General features: G+C 42.2%; 1 protein-coding gene across 1 annotated transcript in view; it reads right to left on the bottom strand.

Moving 5' to 3' along the window:
- Positions 1 to 23161, bottom strand: part of ZDHHC13 (zDHHC palmitoyltransferase 13) — a gene marked incomplete at its 5' end in the record, with an annotated part of 69746 nt that overhangs the window by 28312 nt on the left and 18273 nt on the right. Inside the window, 7 exon segments of the mRNA XM_075332234.1 lie at positions 1361 to 1461; positions 1820 to 1953; positions 4325 to 4450; positions 6434 to 6580; positions 6582 to 6597; positions 7270 to 7334; positions 13429 to 13573. Coding sequence (XP_075188349.1) covers positions 1361 to 1461; positions 1820 to 1953; positions 4325 to 4450; positions 6434 to 6580; positions 6582 to 6597; positions 7270 to 7334; positions 13429 to 13573 — 734 coding nt within the window.

Here is a 23161-nt window from a genome sequence, read left to right as displayed (position 1 = left end):
TATTTTCCCCCTTAGAAACTGATTTAATTAATTACTGAATTTATTTAAAGGAAACCCTCTTTTTTTTCCATGTGATGTACTGGAACCCAGGAGTCCTGCGCATCAATTTATATTTTTCATTCAGAAATTCAGGCACATTAGCAAATTCGCCTTAATTAATTGCACATCAGGTTTAACCGTTATCTGCTTCGATAGGAGACTTTACTTGCTAATTTGCTCTAATATCAGACTGCATTATGCAGACTGCAATATAATGATAGCACCTCAGGTATTAGGGTACGGGCCCACGATTAGTGTTTGCAGCATTTTGCAAGTAGTATGTTTTCACTGTGTATAAAATGCTGCGCTGTACAGTAAAAGCATAGTGGATGGGATGTATAGAAATCCCATGCCCACTGTGCGTGTACGGCCCGCAGCAAAAACTGACCTGCAGTGCAGCTTTCCTGAGCCGCAGCATGTCAATTCTTTGCTGCGGAGTCGCGAGTATCCTCTGTTGGGAGAACACAAGCGAGATACCGCAGCGTCCCAAACCCTGGATCATGGGCACAAGCAGCTACGGTCTCCTGTGGAGGAGACTCGCAGCCCCACAGGTCAGGACGGAGCATGTCCTGATCATGGGCACAAGCAGATACGGTCTCCTGCGGAGGAGACTCGCAGCCCCACAGGTCAGGACGGAGCAGGTCCTGATCATGGGCACAAGCAGATACGGTCTCCTGCAGAGGAGACTCGCAGCCCCACAGGTCATGACGGAGCACGTCCTGATCATGGGCACAAGCAGCTACGGTCTCCTGCGGAGGAAACTTGCAGCCCCACAGGTCAGGACCTGCCGCTACGTCCAGGACGCAGCAGGTCCTGATCATGGACACTTACCCTTAAGCTGGGTTTACACACTGCAACATCTCAAACGACATCGCTGTAACGTCACCGGTTTTGTGACGCAATAGCGATGTTGTTTGCGATGTTGCAGTGTGTGAATCCTATCAGCGACCTGGCCCCTGCTGTGAAGTTGCTGGAAGTTGCTGATCACTACACGTCGTTCAGGACCATTCCTAGGTCCTTTGTTTCCAGCTGTGCAGCATGAAGTTTCAGTGTGTGAATCCTTTTCAGCGACTTTGTTAGCAACTTCCCTTTCAAAAGGCTGCTTATCAACGTCCCCAACAACCAGCTAGGTCGCTCTGCAGGTCCGGATCGCTGGTAAGTTGTTGGCCAGGTTTGCCGGGTTGAACGCTCACCAGAGACTTAGCAGAGACTTATGGAGATCGCTATTGCGTCACCAAACCGGTGACGTTACAGCGATGTCCTTTGCGATGTTGCAGCGTGTATACCCAGCTTTAGAGTAAAAACAAAAATAGAAGGATATCAGGAAGGAAGCAGATAAACCATGTCATAAACATCCAGAATATTGAACTGATGAAGAAGATGGCAGGCATGTGCTTGTGACTGGATGGACCAACAAATCGCCTGCAAAAGAAAAAGAACAAAAGTGCATCAGCTATTTGCATCTCGATGTCTCCTGCCTTCGGACATGTACGGCTGTCTCATCAGGGCTGCATGTTTACCAGTTGGGATTATTCATAACGAATCCCTAAAGTGCTATTCCGGTATTTGTTACGAATAACGAACGTAATGCGAGTCAATGGGTAACCCGAGCAGTACTCTGCATTCGGTAAGCATTAGCCGAACACGAATAGCTACTATTCACTCATCACTAGTGGTCACCTCTTCTCTACCATATGCAAAAGCTGTTAAAAACGTCATGAGCTAGACCTACTTGTTCTTCTATAGAACATACAGCAATAAATAAAGTCATTCAACAAACCTGGTTAAGAGCTGAGACCCAGCAGTGACCAGAGCAAGGAGCGTCCCTTTTAAGAGCCAGGAGTCTGTATGCATGTTCAGAATGTATCCGACGCCCCCCACCAGAGACAAGAAGACCAACGTCACCAACGAGATCTAAAGACGAGATGGGGGGGGGGGGGAAGAAAGGGTAGGTGAGCACTAGCACTTTATAATCATCATCATAATAATAATAATAATAATAATAATAATAATAATAATAAAAAACTTAATGAGTAATCCCCAATCTAGGGAAAAAGGAATTAATCAGAGAGATCATTAAATCTATAAGTCATCAGCAGTTATTAGATATACGAGGGGCTGCTGATAAGTCTTTGGCTGTGTGATAATTTTTTTTGTTTCTATGGTAACGAATGTTACATCACATAAAAGCCGTATGTGTCTAATATAGGTCTTCAAATTTTTGAAGTTTGTTGCTTATGGCAACAGTGTTCTACGCACGCGGGAAAACAGAGTCTAATGCGAAATTCACAGCAACTGAGAGCAGAGGAGGGATAAAATTCTTGTTTCTCCAAGGAAAGTCGGCGAGGGATATTCATGGTGATATGTCGCAGACATTGGGGGATCAATGCCCTTCAAATTCCACAGATAAGAACTGGGATGCCAAATTTAAAATGGGCCACTTCAGCCCCAATGATGAGGAACGTCCTGGATGACCGAGAGTGGTTGTTCCGGAGATCGTCGATGCGGTGCACAACCTCGTACTGGAGAATCGAAGAATTTCAGCTAAAGCAATAGCAGACATCATGGGGATTTCCCGTGAACGTGTTTGTGTTATTATCCATGAACATTTGGACATGAGGGAGCTTCTGCAAAGTGGGTCCCCAAATGTCTGACAACAGATCAGAGAAGCAGCGAGTGAAAACTTCACGGTCCATTTCTCAACATTTCTGGACTAATAAGAACTTCCTGGAGTGACTGATCACTATGGATGAGACCTGGTTTTATTTGTATGACTCTGAAAACAAGGAGTAGTCACAAGAGTGGTGGCGCAGTGGTTCTCCTCGTCCAAAGAAGTTCAGGGTGCAAAAATCAGCCACTAAGGTGGTGGTGTCTGTGTTCTGGGATAAGGAGGGCGTGCTGCTAGAGGACTACCTTCAAAAGGGTTCCACCATCAATGCAAGGTATTACATTGAAAATTTGGACCAATTGAAGACAGCTCTGAAGGCCAAAAGACGCGGCTAGCTGTCCAAAGGAATCTTGTTCCTGCAAGACAACGCCTCCGCTCACAATGCACAAGCGACCACGGCAAAACTGGCAGAGCTGGGCTTCCAGCTGGTGACCACCACCTTATTCACCAGATCTAGCGCCCTCCGACTATCATCTGTTTCCAAAACCTGAAGAAACACTTCAAGGGTAACAAATTTCACACCATTGCTGATGCTATGGCTGCTACGGATGCAAGGTTTGAGGCACAACTGAAATCCTTCTTTTTGCTAGGCTTACAGAACTTGGAATACCGATGTAAGAAGTGTGTTGTCATCAGTGGAGAGTATGTGGAAAAAATGTAACGTTTCATCATCCTATCTCGTTTCTGAGTAAAGCCAAAGACTTATCAGCAGTCCCTCATATATACAGAAGCAAATACCTCCAGACTGATAAACCCCAACTATATATAAGAAAAAAAATAATTGCTATTTTTCATTCATCAATCTACTCTTCAAAGCAAATGAAAGAATAAATAAAAATGAAGTGTAACCCAAAATGCTACCAATAGAACATTAATCAATTTAGCAAAAAAACATTTGACAATGGCTTACAGAATATGGTGACACAAATAAATGTGTTGGGTTTTTTTTAATTGCAAAATAATAAAAAAAAAAAAAAAAAATCACCTTAATCCTACTCTGCTGTACAATAAAATTATTCATAAAACATATCTACCCCCAAATGGGGCTATACAAATTACAAGTTGTCCCACAAAACACAAGTTGATTGATAACACAGGAATAAAAATAATAATAATAAAAAAAAAAAAAGCCTAAAACCTTGCTGTGTTCTCACCCAGAATGAATGCATAGTGCAAGTGTTAAGGAAGACTTGTATTAGCAAAACCCTAGAATACGCCAAAAAGAAACCGGACCTGTATAAACATTGCAAACAATGATAGGTTGCCTAACTATTATTATTATTATTATTATTATTATTGTTTATTTATAGAGCACCATTGATTCCATGGTGCTGTACATGAGGGGGTTACATACAGAATACATATACAAGTTACAATAGACAGATGGTACATGGTAATATTGCATCATAGGCTAGAACCAGACACAGTCCTGAATCTGCGACTGTAAAGATAAAGTATGAGCTGGTAGCTGAGTAATAAGCCCAACTCCTAGCCCCATCACTTCCAGCCCTGGAATCAGACCATCCAGAATGTAACACATGGGGCTGTAGAAACAGACATTTATAAGACCCCTGGTGTTAGTTTAGAATCAGAGGACTGTCGATACTAGAACCCCACCTCGTATTTCTGTAGGGTCTTTAGGGCTCTAGAACTCCGTCCTGATCTTGAGTTGGCTTCACTTGTCAAAATATGGATAATTAGGCGATTTCTGGTTTGTTTGGCAAGGTCAAGAGGCGTTTCGTCCTGTAAACAAATAAAAAAAAATAATAAAAAATTATATATTTATATATTATATTTTATATATATATATATATATATATATATATATATATATATACACACATACATATACACATATACACATATATATATATATATATATACACACACATACATACATATACACATATATATATATATATATATACACACATACATACATATATATTATATATATATATATATATATATATATATATATATATATATATATATAATATATATGTATGTATGTGTGTATATATATATATATATATATATATATATGTGTATATGTATGTGTATATATATATATATATATATATATATATATATATATATATATATATATATATATATATATATATATATATATATATATATATATATATAAATTAAAAAAAAAAAGTCAGTTGTGGAGGTGATAAACTGAAAAAGCGTGTCCACTGGAACGAACGCAGCGAGTAATGAATACTTGGTAAAACACATAATAACTGACCTCCCAAAAAGAAATATAAATACATGTCGGATTTTTTTGACTATAAGATGCTCCTTACAATAAGTTGCACCTTGGGTTTAGACAGCACAAAATAGGAAAAACAATTTACCAATTAATTAAAACTTCCCTGGTGGTGTAAAGTTGAGGGGGTCATTGCACTGATTTTAATGTACTAGGTTAGAAAAGGGAGGTAATAAATCTATTGTTAGTGTCTCTTTGCAGTGTGTATTATACATACACAGATCAGCTACATTGCAAACTACATGGACATAGACACACAGCTCTGTTATATGCACATATAAACACACAACTCCGCTACATGCAAACTACATGCACATATAAACACACAAACAGCTCTCCTACATGCACATAGACAAACTCAGCTCTGCTACCTTGCATTACCACATCTTGCAGTTACACTAACATAAATAAGTACACACACACACACACACACACACACACCTTGCAGTCACACACACATCTTGCAGTTCCTGATCAGGATCTGAATGAAGGCTGCACCAGCTGAGCAGTTGAAGGACCTTTTACATAGTTTACTTTAGGACCTTTCAGGTCATGTGATTGATCACATGACCTAAAAGGTCCGAAAGTTAAATAGAGTTAAACAGTCAGAAGGTCCTTTTTTTAAATCAAATACTTTTTTATTAAAACAGAATACATACAACAGTATAACAAATCGGCATTCAAATTAAGTTTATCATATCTATTACCCCTTTCTCTCCCCCTCCCGCCCCCTTCCCCGGCAGCAACCCTCCTCCCCCGGGTAGCAACCCTCCTCCCCCGGTAGCAACCCTCCTCCCCCGGTAGCAACCCTCCTTCCCCGGTAGCAACCCTCCTCCCCCGGTAGCAACCCTCCTCCCCCGGTAGCAACCCTCCTCCCCCGGTAGCAACCCTCCTCCCCCGGTAGCAACCCTCCTCCCCAGTACTACATCCCATTTAGTACACACTTAGAATACCCTCCAACTGCAGTATAGCAACCATCCCGTTCATCCCGCTGTGCAGGAGGAACTACTAGTAACACAAATAAAACAAAACACACACATCAGAGGTCTCCGATGGCTATCCCGGTCCCAAATCAGTTTACTGGTCCATCACTCGTCCTATTCACATTGCAGCCAAGGAGACCATAGCTTCTCAAACATTTTAACATCCCCCCTTCTTTCATACACTCCCTGTTCCAGCTGAAGAATACATTTCACTGTCAGAAGGTCCTTCATCTGCTCAGGATGTGCAGCCTCCATTCAGATCCCGGTAAGTTTCCTCTCCTGCTCACTACCAATCACACAGATCAGTGTAGAGCAGGAGGAGAGAGGGTCGTTGTGATCGGAGAGGACATGGTGTCAGCGTTCTCCTCCATCACATGAAGTTGCCTCTGGGCTATGAGACACACACTTTTTAGGATTTTTTGTTAAAAAGTGTCTGAAAAATACGGTAGTTGGATCATTTCTTACCTTGGCGTTCTGCACATCCAAACTTGAGCCGGCCTCTAAGAGCAAATCCACGGCATTCACATTGCCGGAGGAGACCGCCCAGTGAAGCGCCGTGTTCCTGTGGATCTTGTCAGCGAGGTTCACAGATGGGTTCAATTTTAGAAGAAAAACTAGTGGGTTCCAGACTGAAAGGAGAGATCTTATTTCAATGATTTTTTAAAGTTTGTCTCCTTTACTGGAGAGACAATTTAAAATTTGTAAACATTAATGAGCCAAAGGCTTCCGATCCATATTGTGGTATCCATCGCTCTTATAGACCCCAGTGCAGCTGGAGAACAAACAGCCCCAAATATTGCTAGTGGGTCACTAAAACGATTATAAATATTTGGGTGAATAAAGACAAAAACAAGCAAAAAAAAAAAAAATTAGGGAGGGTGACAAAGACATTAAATCTGTGGACATTTGTGTTTGGATGCACCTAAAATGAAAATAAAGCAACTTCACAACTAGACTTCCTTATAAAAAAGAAAAAAAAAAAAACAAAAAAACCTCCCACCGTTTCTGATATGCTGCTCCTATACAGACTTGTGTCTCCATGGTTACAGACCACAAACAAACTATACGTAGTCTGATGTTGCAGTCATACTCGTTCTGTTTAGCAATATGACTACAGAATTGGTCTACATGGGTTTGTTTGTATTCTGTGACCATGGTGTAAAAAAAAAAAAAAAAAACCTATCAAAAAAGCTGAACACCTCTTTGGACCACAGAAAAAAAGGATCCTGGGAGTGGTTTATTCAGGGGCTCATACATTATTTCCATTCTCTGTAAATTTATACTCAGTCTTTTTCCGTTACCCAATAATTTTCTGTGCAGAAAGCATGAGCGGTGTCATCCCATTCACATCCGGCCCATCGATGTTCTGTAAGTAGGAGAAATACCCGCAGATGAAGTCATATTGTGGGAGGAGAATGGGTTAAATAACATGTCACTGGATAAATCATGCTGAAAATAAAATAACATTTCGGCAAAATTCTGAGGTTTGCTTTGTGTAAAGGGATTCTCTATGGGAGTTATGGAAATTATGACACCCCCTCCACCGGAGATCTCTGTTCTCGTCCCCTCCGTTGCCACTGTATCCGTCCTCCAGTAGTTCTGATGTGGTCGGTCGGATGCTCAGCTGCACCTAATGACCCTGTCTAATAAAACATCTGACAGCCCGGTTGTAGCACAGCTCAGCTATGCTATGATGAAGACTAAACACACACTTGACATCGAATTATCGGCCAAGAATGAAGTGAGTTCACACAATATTATCTATGAAAATTATTTTATTATTAATAAACTTAAAATTACACTTTCAAACAAGAGAGCCACCAGGGGGGCGCAAGATTCCAGATTGTCTACATGTCATATCAATCCTATGTATACATATATAACATATCAGATTGAATCCAAAAACACCGGATAATTGTACTCAATATTTATACATAAATGCTTATTTAAGTCATGAAATTATATCCAATGTCTGTTTATATCAACTGACAGAGTATAACAAGGAATAATTGTAAACAGTACTAAGTGTGTAATAAGAAATAATTGAAAGCAGTCCTCAATTTATCATTATGACATATATGGCTGCTTTCAGTGCTTATATAAATATTGCTGCCCAATACATAAACACCTAGACCTTATTTGCCTTCATCAGCGTGAAAATGAGGTAAATTATAAAGACAAACCCCCTAACATTAAATTTGGGGCTGTCACACATACAGCTGAGCTGTCCATCAATACATTAAATCAGCATCCACTGACTTGTATGGACTGCCATTCAGCTGCTGTGTCTCCGTCTTCGATTAACACTGAGCTCCCACAGAGTCACGCTGATGATGCACAGGCATCAATGCCAAATAGGTAGTAAAATGTATACCAGGGCAACCAGAGATAACAACCGTTACACAACAAGGTACTTGCATTACATATTCAACAGGTAGAGTTGTAGAATAGATACTTACATTGACTGATTCGTCTGGTCATGCACCCCGCCACCCCTGACGTACGTTTCGCCGCTGCTTTCTCAAAAGGGGGCGTGTCAGGGTGGGGAACGTCCGTGCTTATATAGTGCAAACCAGCCGGGTAATTACCGCGTCTCATACAAATGACGTCCATACACGTGCGAGCTATTTCGGTTTGTGTCGGCGCATGGTACTGATTCTGCTTCCCTCATTACAAGGGACTTCCGGACTGCGCGCGCTGACCCGCAAGCGTCATCACGCTCTAGGTCACATGATGCGCGCACGTCATGAAGTCCGAGGGGCAGAAAACAGTACATGCGCACTGCCGGATTAGTATAATCTATCTATCGCTGTGCATTTACCGCCACGTATAGAGGCACATATATAGATTTAAAGTATAACACTGCATTAGAGATCTACATTATACGGAGGGTGGCCGATGCAGTATCGAAAATTATCACTGTATATCAAACCCTGTTATAACGAAACATTAAGTTTATTTAATTCTAAGGGCTGCATCCTCGATCCTTCTGTACAATACAGATCTCAACCAAAACAGGACAATCTACAGATTACCACCACTGAACCTTATCATATATAAATATATTATCAACAATCCTCAAAATAAGCATTAAATATAGTCTCATGGATTTAATCCGGAAAAAATTATCCACCTTACATCAGACATTTTACAAGCATTATTTCTGGTGTAACTTTCAATTCTCTTATGGTAACTACAATATCATTTATTCGAATACAGCTACACTCATATAACAAATATTAAATATTACAGCAATATCTCACATGTATGAAACATTATATTATTGTAATTTCGACAGTTCTCATCCTCGTCGCTTATTTCTTAGTTAGTCCTTGTTATTGTTGTTCCTCAAGGTCTCAACATCACCTCCGATCTTATAGATTCATCCTATTATGCATCAACCTATTCTCGTCAGTTATATGCAGTGTATAGCATCAGTTCCTTGGCTGGAAAAATAAATAAGGTGAATTAAAACCAATTACAAAAGACACTTAAAAACATAACCCACACCTTAAAAACAACCACAGAGTCTTGCAGGTATACACAATCTTATTCCTGCCTATTAATGAGCCAACATATCCATCAATCTCTATATCAGGATTTATAAATTTTCATTCGGAGATATTACCCTTCCACTACATACGTTACTCACATAACAAACCATGGAGGGAGAGAGAGGAAAGAAGGGGAGGGGGAGGGGGGGGGGAAAGAGAGGAAGGAAAAGGAAGATGGGGGGAGGACATGGATGAGGGAAAGGGGGGGGGGGAAACGGGAGAAAAGGAAAAAGGAAAGGAATTAAGGGGGTTTGGCTCCTTTTTGTGATTCCATCTCCCCCTTAATTCCTTTCCTTTTTCCTTTTCTCCCGTTTCCCCCCCCCCCCTTTCCCTCATCCATGTCCTCCCCCCATCTTCCTTTTCCTTCCTCTCTTTCCCCCCCCCCTCCCCTTCTTTCCTCTCTCTCCCTCCATGGTTTGTTATGTGAGTAACGTATGTAGTGGAAGGGTAATATCTCCGAATGAAAATTTATAAATCCTGATATAGAGATTGATGGATATGTTGGCTCATTAATAGGCAGGAATAAGATTGTGTATACCTGCAAGACTCTGTGGTTGTTTTTAAGGTGTGGGTTATGTTTTTAAGTGTCTTTTGTAATTGGTTTTAATTCACCTTATTTATTTTTCCAGCCAAGGAACTGATGCTATACACTGCATATAACTGACGAGAATAGGTTGATGCATAATAGGATGAATCTATAAGATCGGAGGTGATGTTGAGACCTTGAGGAACAACAATAACAAGGACTAACTAAGAAATAAGCGACGAGGAGAGAACTGTCGAAATACAATAATATAATGTTTCATACATGTGAGATATTGCTGTAATATTTAATATTTGTTATATGAGTGTAGCTGTATTCGAATAAATGATATTGTAGTTACCATAAGAGAATTGAAAGTTACACCAGAAATAATGCTTGTAAAATGTCTGATGTAAGGTGGATAATTTTTTCCGGATTAAATCCATGAGACTATATTTAATGCTTATTTTGAGGATTGTTGATAATATATTTATATATGATAAGGTTCAGTGGTGGTAATCTGTAGATTGTCCTGTTTTGGTTGAGATCTGTATTGTACAGAAGGATCGAGGATGCAGCCCTTAGAATTAAATAAACTTAATGTTTCGTTATAACAGGGTTTGATATACAGTGATAATTTTCGATACTGCATCGGCCACCCTCCGTATAATGTAGATCTCTAATGCAGTGTTATACTTTAAATCTATATATGTGCCTCTATACGTGGCGGTAAATGCACAGCGATAGATAGATTATACTAATCCGGCAGTGCGCATGTACTGTTTTCTGCCCCTCGGACTTCATGACGTGCGCGCATCATGTGACCTAGAGCGTGATGACGCTTGCGGGTCAGCGCGCGCAGTCCGGAAGTCCCTTGTAATGAGGGAAGCAGAATCAGTACCATGCGCCGACACAAACCGGAAATAGCTCGCACGTGTATGGACGTCATTTGTATGAGACGCGGTAATTACCCGGCTGGTTTGCACTATATAAGCACGGACGTTCCCCACCCTGACACGCCCCCTTTTGAGAAAGCAGCGGCGAAACGTACGTCAGGGGTGGCGGGGTGCATGACCAGACGAATCAGTCAATGTAAGTATCTATTCTACAACTCTACCTGTTGAATATGTAATGCAAGTACCTTGTTGTGTAACGGTTGTTATCTCTGGTTGCCCTGGTATACATTTTACTACCTATTTGGCATTGATGCCTGTGCATCATCAGCGTGACTCTGTGGGAGCTCAGTGTTAATCGAAGACGGAGACACAGCAGCTGAATGGCAGTCCATACAAGTCAGTGGATGCTGATTTAATGTATTGATGGACAGCTCAGCTGTATGTGTGACAGCCCCAAATTTAATGTTAGGGGGTTTGTCTTTATAATTTACCTCATTTTCACGCTGATGAAGGCAAATAAGGTCTAGGTGTTTATGTATTGGGCAGCAATATTTATATAAGCACTGAAAGCAGCCATATATGTCATAATGATAAATTGAGGACTGCTTTCAATTATTTCTTATTACACACTTAGTACTGTTTACAATTATTCCTTGTTATACTCTGTCAGTTGATATAAACAGACATTGGATATAATTTCATGACTTAAATAAGCATTTATGTATAAATATTGAGTACAATTATCCGGTGTTTTTGGATTCAATCTGATATGTTATATATGTATACATAGGATTGATATGACATGTAGACAATCTGGAATCTTGCGCCCCCCTGGTGGCTCTCTTGTTTGAAAGTGTAATTTTAAGTTTATTAATAATAAAATAATTTTCATAGATAATATTGTGTGAACTCACTTCATTCTTGGCCGATAATTCGATGTCAAGTGTGTGTTTAGTCTAATGGTATAGAAGTGATTATAAGGAAGTGGACTTTGGTGATTAAATGCTATGATGAAGAGCCCACTGATATCAGGCAGAAAAAAAGGATAAAGGATGGATATTCAATAGCATGTAAAGGGCTACTCAGAATAATATTACATGAAGAAAGGAGGAAACTGAGCTTTTTATGGCCACACATAATAAGTAAATAGAGGGTGCAACTATAATGTACATAAATTATTTTATTGATAATTACAAAGTTACAATAAGAAGCACTATCGTATTACATATATAAAGATGGCTTCCCCCTCTCTCTCCACAGGACTCTCAATCCAGCAACTGCACATGCACCTTATTCATGGGTAAGCGTTGTCCCTTGTGATTCATAGGGCTAGGATCTTTTCCTTATGTATGCCCCTCTGGGCCTCTCTAATAGATTTCCCTGTGCATGTTTTTTGGCCAATTAATAATACATGGGGCCACTATGCATACCCATATATTTCTATATGCTGCTGAGGTCCTAAGTAGGGAATACTCTGATTCCTATATCTCCATTCATCTTATGTGTGTTTTACCATCTTTATATATGTAATAAGATAGTGCTTCTTATTTTAACTTTGTAATTATCAATAAAATAATTTATATACATTATAGTTGCACCCTCTATTTACTTATTATGTGTGGCCATAAAAAGCTCAGTTTCCCTCTTTCTTCAGCCCACTGATATCAGTTGCATTGGCACCTAATGACCCTGTCTAATAAAACATTTGATGGCCCGGTTGTAGCACAGCTCAGCTACGCTGGAGAGATCAATGATACCAGTTGCAATGGCACCAAATGATCCTGCCTAATAAAACATTACACATCCCGATTGTCGGGAGGCACGGTGGCTCAGTGGTTAGCATTGCACTCTTGCAAATCGCTGCCCGTGCCGCACAACATCGCCCAGACCCGCCACACTACTTACCTGCCCGGCGACGTCGCTGTGACCGGCGAACCGCCTCCTTTCTAAGGGGGGCGGTTCGTTCAGCGTCACAGCAACGTCACTGAACCGCCACCCAATAGAAGCGGAGGGGCGGAGATGAGCGGGACGTAACATCCCGCCCACCTCCTTCCTTCCGCATTGCGGGTGGGAGGCAGGTAAGGGGAGGTTCCTCGTTCCTGCGGTGTCACACGGAGCGATGTGTGCTGCCGCAGGAACGAGGAACAACCTTGTTACTGCTGCAGTAACGATTTTTGAGAATGGACCCCCATGTCACCGATGAGCGATTTTGCATGTTTTTGCAACGATACAAAATCGCTCATAGGTGTCACACGCAACGGCATCGCTAATGCGGCCGGATGTGCGTCACCAATTCCGTGACCCCAACGAGTTCGCATTAGCGATGTCGTAGCGTGTAAAGCCCCCTTTAGCCTATATATTAACAATAGCTCATACTGTGCTTTATGAAAAAAAAAAAAAAGTTGCAGAGATTTTAATCACGTTTTAACTTACAATTATATAAAACAGGAAGGCGATATAAATCATCAATTGTTCAGTCGCACGTACCTGTCCTTTTGCGGTCAGATAAGCTATGATGGGCAGGTGCTGGTACAAGACGGCCAGGTGAACGCTGTTATATCCTTCCCCATCTATCAGACTCGGATCAGCACCGCATTTCAACAGGAGTATAATAGTCTGGAGGTGTCCTTGTCTGGGCAATGAGAAGGGACAGAAAATATAGAAATATAATCACATCAACCAAAGAAACTTATTAAAATTGGAGTCTCTCAATGTTAGCATTATTTGACCACTTTTTTTTTGGGACGGGTCCCTGGTGATAAGTTAATCATTGCAGTAAAAAGACCCATCAATCGGCTTTAATTTGTGGGGAAATCTAGCTGTAAGTTTTTAGTTTTCCTACAGCACCCCACCAGGTGAAATGAAGTATTACATAGTTCCCAATGAAGTTAATAGGGATTCCTGCAATACAAAGATGTGCTAGGTCCTCCAGTGAGAGACATGTATTGCAGCTGCTTTGGCACATAGATGAGATGGGGGTCCTGAACAGGGGGATGGGAGTTATTCTCAAAAATCCTCAGGATAAACTAAGAGCGTATATGAAGATGAGCTTTCAAGACCAAAGCTATATACAGTCAATGTAACATTAAGCGTGGAAAGTGGCATAACGTGTAACCGGTGCACGATTCCTGGCACGGTTTTTGTGCTATTTTCCATTTATATGTAAACTAGCTGTACTACCCGGCTTCCCCCGGGTTAATAACTGCTGTTAACAAAATAGAATGTATTAACAAAAATGTATTGTGCACACAAAACAAATAGAAATTAATTAAAAGGCAAAAACTAAGCTAATAGAAGCATATCACAACATATATTTCAACACCACAGATATTCCACACAGATTTAACTAAATTGGCCAAGTAATGTGCTCCGTCTGCCTCTTTCCTCGTCTGCCTCTTTCCTCGTCTGGCTCTTTCCTCGTCTGCCTGTCTCTTTGTTTCTTTCCATGTCTGTCTCCCCGTCTCTTTGTCTGTCTCTATCAAGGTCTGTGTCTTTCCCCATCTATCTTTGTCTGTGTCTCTGGCTGTCTCCTCCTTCCCTGTCTGCCTGTCTCTGTCCCTGTCTGCATGTCGGTCTGTCTCTTTCCCTGTCTGTCTCTTTCCCTGTCTGTCTCTCTCTATTCGTCTCGCCACCGACATCTTATTACCTCACATATAAGCTTCTTATACTATGAATGTCTTTCCTATAGCAACCAATCACAGCTCCTACTAATAACCTGTAGTTCCAGGCTCCATTTACTTTAATGGAGGCATGTTTTTTGGAGAGTAACTGTAAAGCGCGGAGTTAAATTTTCCTGTCCAAACATAGTCTACGACGTTCCCTGGGTCACATGAGGTGTCTGTGCAAATTTTTGTGATTGTAAATGCGACGGTGCGGATACACTTTTCGTTTCACTTTTTCCCCATTATGTAGATAGGGACAAAATTGATTGGTAAATTGGAACACGCAGGGATAAAATTTCGCCTCACAACATAACCTATGACGCTCTCAGGGTCCAGACGTGTGAGTGTGCAAAATTTTGTGGCTGTAGCTGCGACAGTGCAGATGCCAATCCCGCACACACACACACACACACACTTTTATATATTAGATTACTGAAGTCACGTAATAACAACAACAATTATGCAATTGACACACTAAGAGCGCTGTATCCTCAGCCCATATGCCACTGTTTTTCCTACTGAACAGAACAGAAATTAATGGCAGGGATGCACCGCTTCCTTTCCAAGGGCCGCAATCCCACATTCTACTCTGTGCAACACATAACCAGGAAGAGAAGAGTGAAGAACAGGAAAGGGTGCAAAAATACAAAAACTAGATATACACTGACAAGCAAAAGGGTAACAATGTTTAGCATGTTTGACTTTCAGGCTCCATATCTCACCATCTACTACAGTTTTGAGCATGAGACGACCTTCATTTTATAGATAATCATCTTGGCTATCTCATACATAAATGTGACTTGCAGCTATTTAGAAAATGATTAGTTATGCAGATTCTTGTCATGTCTCTGCAGTGTTACGGTTTTGCTCCTAAAAAATAAAAAATAAAAAAATAAATAAATAAATCTACATTTTAGATTTTAATATTTTGTACATCTCATTTGGCTTTCACCTCTGCTGAATCCTTCTGGGCTCTCAATCAGATATGTCTCAAATGAAATCTAATCCCAGGTCAACATGTTCCCAGTGTTGGTGTATACTGGTCAGGTCTCTTCTACACATTCCCAGTGTTGGTGTATACTGGTCAGGTCTCTTCTACACATTCCCAGTGTTGGTGTATACTGGTCAGGTCTCTTCTCCATGTTCCCAGTGTTGGTGTATACTGGTCAGGTCTCTTCTCCACGTTCCCAGTGTTGGTGTATACTGGTCAGGTCTCTTCTCCACATTCCCAGTGTTGGTGTATACTGGTCAGGTCTCTTCTACATATTCCCAGTGTTGGTGTATACTGGTCAGGTCTCTTCTCCATGTTCCCAGTGTTGGTGTATACTGGTCAGGTCTCTTCTCCACATTCCCAGTGTTGGTGTATACTGGTCAGGTCTCTTCTCCATATTCCCAGTGTTGGTGTATACTGGTCAGGTCTCTTCTCCACGTTCCCAGTGTTGGTGTATACTGGTCAGGTCTCTTCTACATATTCCCAGTGTTGGTGTATACTGGTCAGGTCTCTTCTACACATTCCCAGTGTTGGTGTATACTGGTCAGGTCTCTTCTCCATGTTCCCAGTGTTGGTGTATACTGGTCGGGTCTCTTCTACACATTCCCAGTGTTGGTGTATACTGGTCAGGTCTCTTCTACATATTCCCAGTGTTGGTGTATACTGGTCGGGTCTATTCTACACATTCCCAGTGTTGGTGTATACTGGTCAGGTCTCTTCTACACGTTCCCAGTGTTGGTGTATACTGGTCAGGTCTCTTCTACACATTCCCAGTGTTGGTGTATACTGGTCAGGTCTCTTCTCCATGTTCCCAGTGTTGGTGTATACTGGTCAGGTCTCTTCTACACGTTCCCAGTGTTGGTGTATACTGGTCAGGTCTCTTCTACATGTTCCCAGTGTTGGTGTATACTGGTCAGGTGTCTTCTACACATTCCCAGTGTTGGTGTATACTGGTCGGCTCACTTGGGGATGTATACAGCTTTATATTCAACTCTACCCACAAGTGTTGTATTGGGTTGAGGTTTGGGGACTGTGGGGACAATCCAGCTCCTCTATGTCATTGTCATTGACCCATTTCTTCTCCAATCTTGACGAATGCTTTGGCTTGTTGTCCGGCTAGAACACTATGTCATCCTTTTCATACCCATTGTATGTAACTCATATTGTAAGATACTCACATATAGCTCAGCACTGAGACCACCATCGATGCTGGTGAAGTATCCAACACCTCTGGCTGTGAAACCCCCCCATATCATCAGGCTTCCTCCACCGAACTAGAAGGTTCCTTCAATTTCTCGATTCGTTCGCCCCTTTTTCTCTTGTATCTTCCAGACCCAATTTCCCCCATCGGAGCAGTCTATAGACTTTTGTCTCAGCGCACCAATTCTCCTGTTTCCAATCTTCCCCATTTCTTAGTTGTTTGCAAACTCGAGCCGACGCTTCTTATGTTGATATTGCTGTTGAGGCTTCACCTTTTTTCGGGCCACCATTCCAGACTTCAGTAACGCGCGTCGCTCGGTGCTTGTATGGACGTCTGAGATCTCATTATTATGGAGCAGACGAGTTACCTCCACTGCCGGGTTTGTCGCTCCGGAATTGATAGACCCTGTGATGAGCGACTTGTTGTCTCGGATATTCTGCTTGGACGTCCCCTCTTGGCTTTTGAATGGACGGATGGACTTCATCTCCTCTTCTTCACACGGTCATGGCCTCACATGATGCAGTTTGGTAAAATATAAAATGGTTTAGGAAACGGGTTAACCACAAATCCAGGACATATAGTGAATTTCTTTTTCTTTATTTTCACAGGTCAATGCGTTTGAACGACATCTCTGTCTTCATCATCAGGACAAATACAAAAGGAATGCCTTCTTCACACGGTCACGGCCTCACATGATGCAGTTTGGCAATTTTCTTGGCTGAGACACCGCTATCGATGAGCTGGATGATGCCTTTTCTCTTTTCTTGGGAAATTTTCTTCATGGCAGCTCCTCGATTCAAACCAGTGACCTTTCACTTGGGAATCCATCGAATAACACGCCGAGCTATTATGGAATGTGAGAACAGGTTGTGATTTGTAGTATACAGGAAGAAAAACAATTTCTTAACACCAAGAGCAAAATAGTAACAATGCAGTGACATGAAAAGAATCTGCATAACTAATTATATACTAAATAGCTGCAAGTCACATTTATGTATGAGGTAGCCAAGATGATCGTCTATGAAATGAAGGTCGTCTCACGCTCAAAGCTGTTAGTGGATGGTGAGAGATGCTTGAAAGTCAAAAGGTCAAAACATTGTTACCCATTTGCTTGTCACTATAGGGTCATTCCGTGTCAAGTGGACCAGTTTTAAAAATCGTCCCCACTCGACGTTCTCCGATTTTGCTTAAAATTTATAAGGATGTACATGTATGTTTGAAAAGAGGTTCTGTAAATTTTTAGGGCCAGATCTCAAATATATTGGGCACTGTTGACCTTTCACTGGAGGCCCCCCCAAGCCTGCGGCTTCAGCTAAGAGGATTTTGCAAACTTTGGCACATAGCCATTAGAGTTCTATACTGGCTATGATGCTGAAATTTGGCATACTAGCTCAACTTTTGCTGCTAAACGCGATAAAATTATTACCGGCTATGACAAAATAATATTTCGGCCGCAATTTTGTGTCAAAGTAGGTTGCAAAACGCCTCGCATAAAATTTATGCCAAACTTTGCCCATATATAACTCAAGACCAAAAACCAATAGGAACTGGTGCTTTACCCTGTACAACAAACATCTTCATGACTTTGCATTGCTGCAATATCACGGTCAAAGCATATGTATTTGTGGAAATATTCACACACACATATGATGACAAACTTAAAAAAACCAAATTTTACCTATTTTTAGGTCAAATTTCCCAAAAAGGGTACCCCTAAAATATATTAATTCTGTTATCATTTGAAAGAGCACATTTTTCTCTACAAGGATCATTGGGGTTTTTTTTGGAGTCTCTCCATTTAAGAAAAGAAAAATGCCACTGAACATGGTGTTATTTATTAATACGCAATGAATGGTAACTGCACTATTCAAACCCTTGCGTTGGTCCATGGTGGTTATACCACAACCAATTCCCTAAGAATTGGTATTATAATCCTATTAAGAATTGTAATAATGCTGTCTTTCGAGAATTGGCAGCCCCATCGCCTAGGAGCCATGGCCGATAGCCGTGCAAGGCAAGTCGCGGGTGGTCTCTTTATCGCAGGTTCCAAACCCTGAGGGTGGGTGTCTTTGCCTAGGATCCCAAGCCTAATATTGGGTATCTTTTGTTGGTTCCCAAGCCATAATGTTCAGTCTAAGTAAGTGGTCTGGAATTGTTGCTGAATTTGCAACATAATCGGTTCAGAGAAGCTGTATTGTCGGCCCATTGCTGTTGCAGCTGGTGCTGGAATTATTGCAATGATCGACTGCTCGGGAATCCAGCATGTATCATTTCTCACAGGCCGGTGAACGAAGCTAGCTGCTCCATGAGGATGCATAAAATGTATTAATGCATCATGGTCGTCGACTGAAATTTCAGAAATATTTCCAATCCACCAGTTCCTATGGTAAATACAGGCAATGTATTGCCCTGGCTGGAGGTTTGCAATTGGCACAAAAGGCATTTCTGATCTGACAGATCCATCTACACGGGCAATGACAGATGAAGGGTCATTTCACACCCTTGAAATGTGAATCTTTTTGTCATCAATTTTATTCTCCATCACTAAAAAATAAATAATATATGCATTAAAATGTAACAATAGTCGGTGACTGTTGCGACGGTCGGGCCCAGCTGCGCCCCCTTCATTGACCCCCCCCGTGTGGCTCAGCGGCCGCCATCGTTGCTGAGCGTAGAGTCGCAGGGGGAATAGGGACCAGTGCTGAGGGGAAGAGGCCAGATACAGCCCCCCCCTACACCGGGACTTTGCCAGGTGGAAGGTGAACGGACTCGGTCCGGGGGGATCCCCTCTCAAGGTACCCAGAGACAGAGGGAGCCGTGGGGAGCTGCTCTGTGCACCTTCATACTATAGGGTGCCCTGCTGGCTCGGGTTTGGGGCCCACACTACACTGCATAGCAACCTGGCCAGCGGCAGGAAAACCTCCTATAGCCACAGCTCCATACATTATCGCAAGCACCAAGGCAGCAAGTGCGGCCCGGAGACGGAGATGATTTAGAGAGGGGCCTTACTGAAATATCTCAAGCATAGAGACATTTTCTTCTTGCCTCCTTACCCCTCCTGGAGGGAGGGTAATGTACTAAGGTCTGTGCTACCTGGAGGGAGCGGAGTGGCCTAACCCCTACCATCCACTCAATTAAGCATAAAAACACGTATGCCTGAATTCAACATGGTCAAAATCGGCAACGCACGTGCCAGTTCTCTGCCCAGGCCAGTTAAGTCCACCACCCAGGCTGATGTGGATAAGTTTCTCAAAAAGCACCTGCATGCAGCTGACGCTAAAACAGACAGCCCCCAAAGCATGTCCACTAATGATATGCAAGATATGGATGACGATGACAGTGACACTGAAGGAGTTGAAAATAGCAAGAGTCTCCCCATTTCAAGATCCTTTATAAAGCGGATCCTCAAAAATGCGCTGGAACCGGTGGCAAGGGAGTTATCAGATATCAAGCAAGAAATTGGCCAAATTGGACACAGAGTGGAAACGCTGGAAGCAGCCCAAGCAACAATAACCTCCACTTCCAACACTGTCATCTCCTGCCTTCGCCAACAGGAGGACAATATCAATCAAATCCATGCCATTCTGGAAGACCATGAAAACAGAGAAAGGCGAAACAATCTCAGAATAAAGGGACTTCCAGAATCGGTAGCAAATGAAGCTTTGATATCGACCCTACAGGGCATTTTCTCTGACCTGGTGGACTCTGACCCTGCTCCGACAATGGAACTGATACGAGCCCACAGATCTCTGAGACCCCGACCCAGACTAGGGGAACCACCAAGGGATGTCATATGCCGCTTCATGGATTACAGAATTAAGGAACTTATTCTCAAAAGAGCCACAGAAGCGGAGTCTATCAGCCATGAAGGCTCAAAAATTTTGATTTTTCAGGACCTTGCTTCCACCACTCTGACCAAACAAAGATTGTTACAACCCTTCACAACAGTGCTACGCCAACGCCAGTTTCCGTACCGCTGGTTATATCCATTTGGCATTGCTATATCTGCTAATGGAAAACACTTCCAAGCCAAAACTTCTGCGGAGATAAGGCGGATTTGTGAAGATTTGGGGATCACGTTGGAGAAATACCCGGAGCTGGAAATCCATAGATCGGCTTCTGCACTCCAGATGCTTCCGGACCCGGCACCATGGCATAGTCTCACCCCAAAGTCTCACAGATCCAGACGCAAAGTGGCGAAGAAACTCCAAATGAACTTTGAGGGCGAGCCCCCCTGAAGGGGCCTTTGAATGGGCCTGTTGTTGCTCACAACTGATAATGCTGGTTACAACATGAAGTTATTACAGGGGTTTTGCACCTATTGCTCCCTCTTGATGCACACTTTTACTCGTTTGAATTGCAAATAGTTGAAAATAGATGAAAATGTTGATACTAATACCCTGCCCTCTTTTGAACTTCTCTCTACCCCTTGCTCTTTCTTTCTCTTTCTCTCCTCTTTTGGTCATAGGTCCGGTCCACTCATCCCGGTGGGAAAAGAACAGATTGTCCTCCTGCCTAAACTACCATGGCATTACATCATAAGGTATTTACGGCGATAAGCCTCAATGCACATGGGTTAAATTCCCCCATACAGAGGTCACAGACTCTACATAGCCTAAAAAAAAAAAACACGCAGATGTGCTATTTTTCCAAGAAACGCATTTCTGCGAAGGCAAAATCCCAAGTTTTAACAAAGCATACTATAACACCTGGTTTCATGCCCCATCCCCACGTAAAGGTTCTAGAGGGGTCTCCATAGCTCTGGCTAAAGATATACCCTTCCTAGCTCAAGATGTCGCTATCGACCCTGAGGGCCGGTTCATTTTCGTCAAGGGTATTCTAGCCGGATCTATGGTAACCCTAGGGAATGTGTATGCCCCAAACGTCAAACAGATTCGTTGGTTGATGTCCACACTCAAAAAATTTCGCATTTTTTCAGAAGGTACTCCAATATTGTGCGGTGATTTTAATGTGGCTTTGGAACCTAAACTGGACTCCACTGCAAAAAAGAGTCACCTCTCTTTAAAGGACCTATCTCGGATTAAATGCTCTCTCATTGCCCTTTCTTTGATTGATGTATGGCGCTACCAACACCCCACAACTAAAGATTATACATTCTTCTCTAATCCTCATAAATCATACCACAGACTAGACTACATTTTTCTACCCCGGCATCTACTACCAAATGTCAAGGACTCAGAGATACAATCATCCCCTTACTCCGATCATGCTTATGTCTCAGTCAGCTTCTCACTCCTGAGGCCGTACTGGCTTCATCGTACGTGGAGAATGAATGAATCAATTCTCTCCTCGGAAGAAAATAAGAAACGCATATCCGATTGTCTCCGTAATTATTTTGCAGAGAACAAGACTCAGGATATGGCGGCCCCAATGTTGTGGGAAGCCCATAAGACGGTCATTAGGGGAGAGTTGATCTCCATTTCCTCATATCTCAACAAAAAGAGGAAATCGTTCTTGCAGAATCTGTACACTGAGATTGCCTCGCTAGAGGCCCAGCATAAAAAGTCCCTCTCCCAACAGACGCTAGAACAATTGACTGCAAAACGTGTGGAACTTAGGGATATGCTCAATAAACAGTCGGCTAAATTTTATCTCGGTTGGAGGAATTGTATGTTCCTTCATGGGGATAAAGCCTCTAAACTAATGATGTCCTTGATAAAAAAAAAAGACAGGCCCGCACTTTTATACATAACATTAAAACTCCTCAGGGTCATCGTACACAAGACTATTCCTAAATCTCGGACGAATTCCTGCGTTTTTATAAAAATTTATATCAAATTAGACCAGAAGAGTCGGCTACGGAAAGGGACAGGAGGAAATGTGGTATACAAAACTACCTGGCCAAGTTAAACCTCCCGAAACTTTCTAAAATGCAGCAGGCGTCCTTGGGAAAACCGTTTTCTCGAGCGGAGATTCAGTCCATCCTATCCAGGAGTCCCGTGGGGAAGGCTCCAGGTCCAGATGGCCTTCCCATTATCTATTATAAAAATTTTTTTTACATTCTGGGGGAACATCTCTTAGCATCATGCAACGCTTTACTACACGGCGACCCCATTCCCAAGCAAGCACTGGAGGCACATATCACATTAATTCACAAAGATGGGAAAGATCCGGAGTGCTGTGGAAATTATAGACCCATCTCACTCCTGAATGTGGACCTAAAGATTTATGCTAGCTTAATTGCTAACCGGGTGGCGGATGTCCTTCCAGAACTCATTTCCCCTGAGCAAACGGGGTTTATCAGGGGTAGAGAGGGGAAGGATAACGCGTTAAGAGTCATAAACTTAATGCAATATGCCAGGACCCATAAGCTGCCTCTGGTGCTACTGGGAACGGACGCTGAGA

Source organism: Anomaloglossus baeobatrachus, unplaced genomic scaffold, assembly GCF_048569485.1.
Source record: "Anomaloglossus baeobatrachus isolate aAnoBae1 unplaced genomic scaffold, aAnoBae1.hap1 Scaffold_2599, whole genome shotgun sequence".
NCBI lineage: Eukaryota > Metazoa > Chordata > Amphibia > Anura > Aromobatidae > Anomaloglossus > Anomaloglossus baeobatrachus.
The sequence above is the reverse complement of the archived record's forward strand: the minus strand, read 5'-3'. Positions and strand labels throughout refer to the sequence as shown.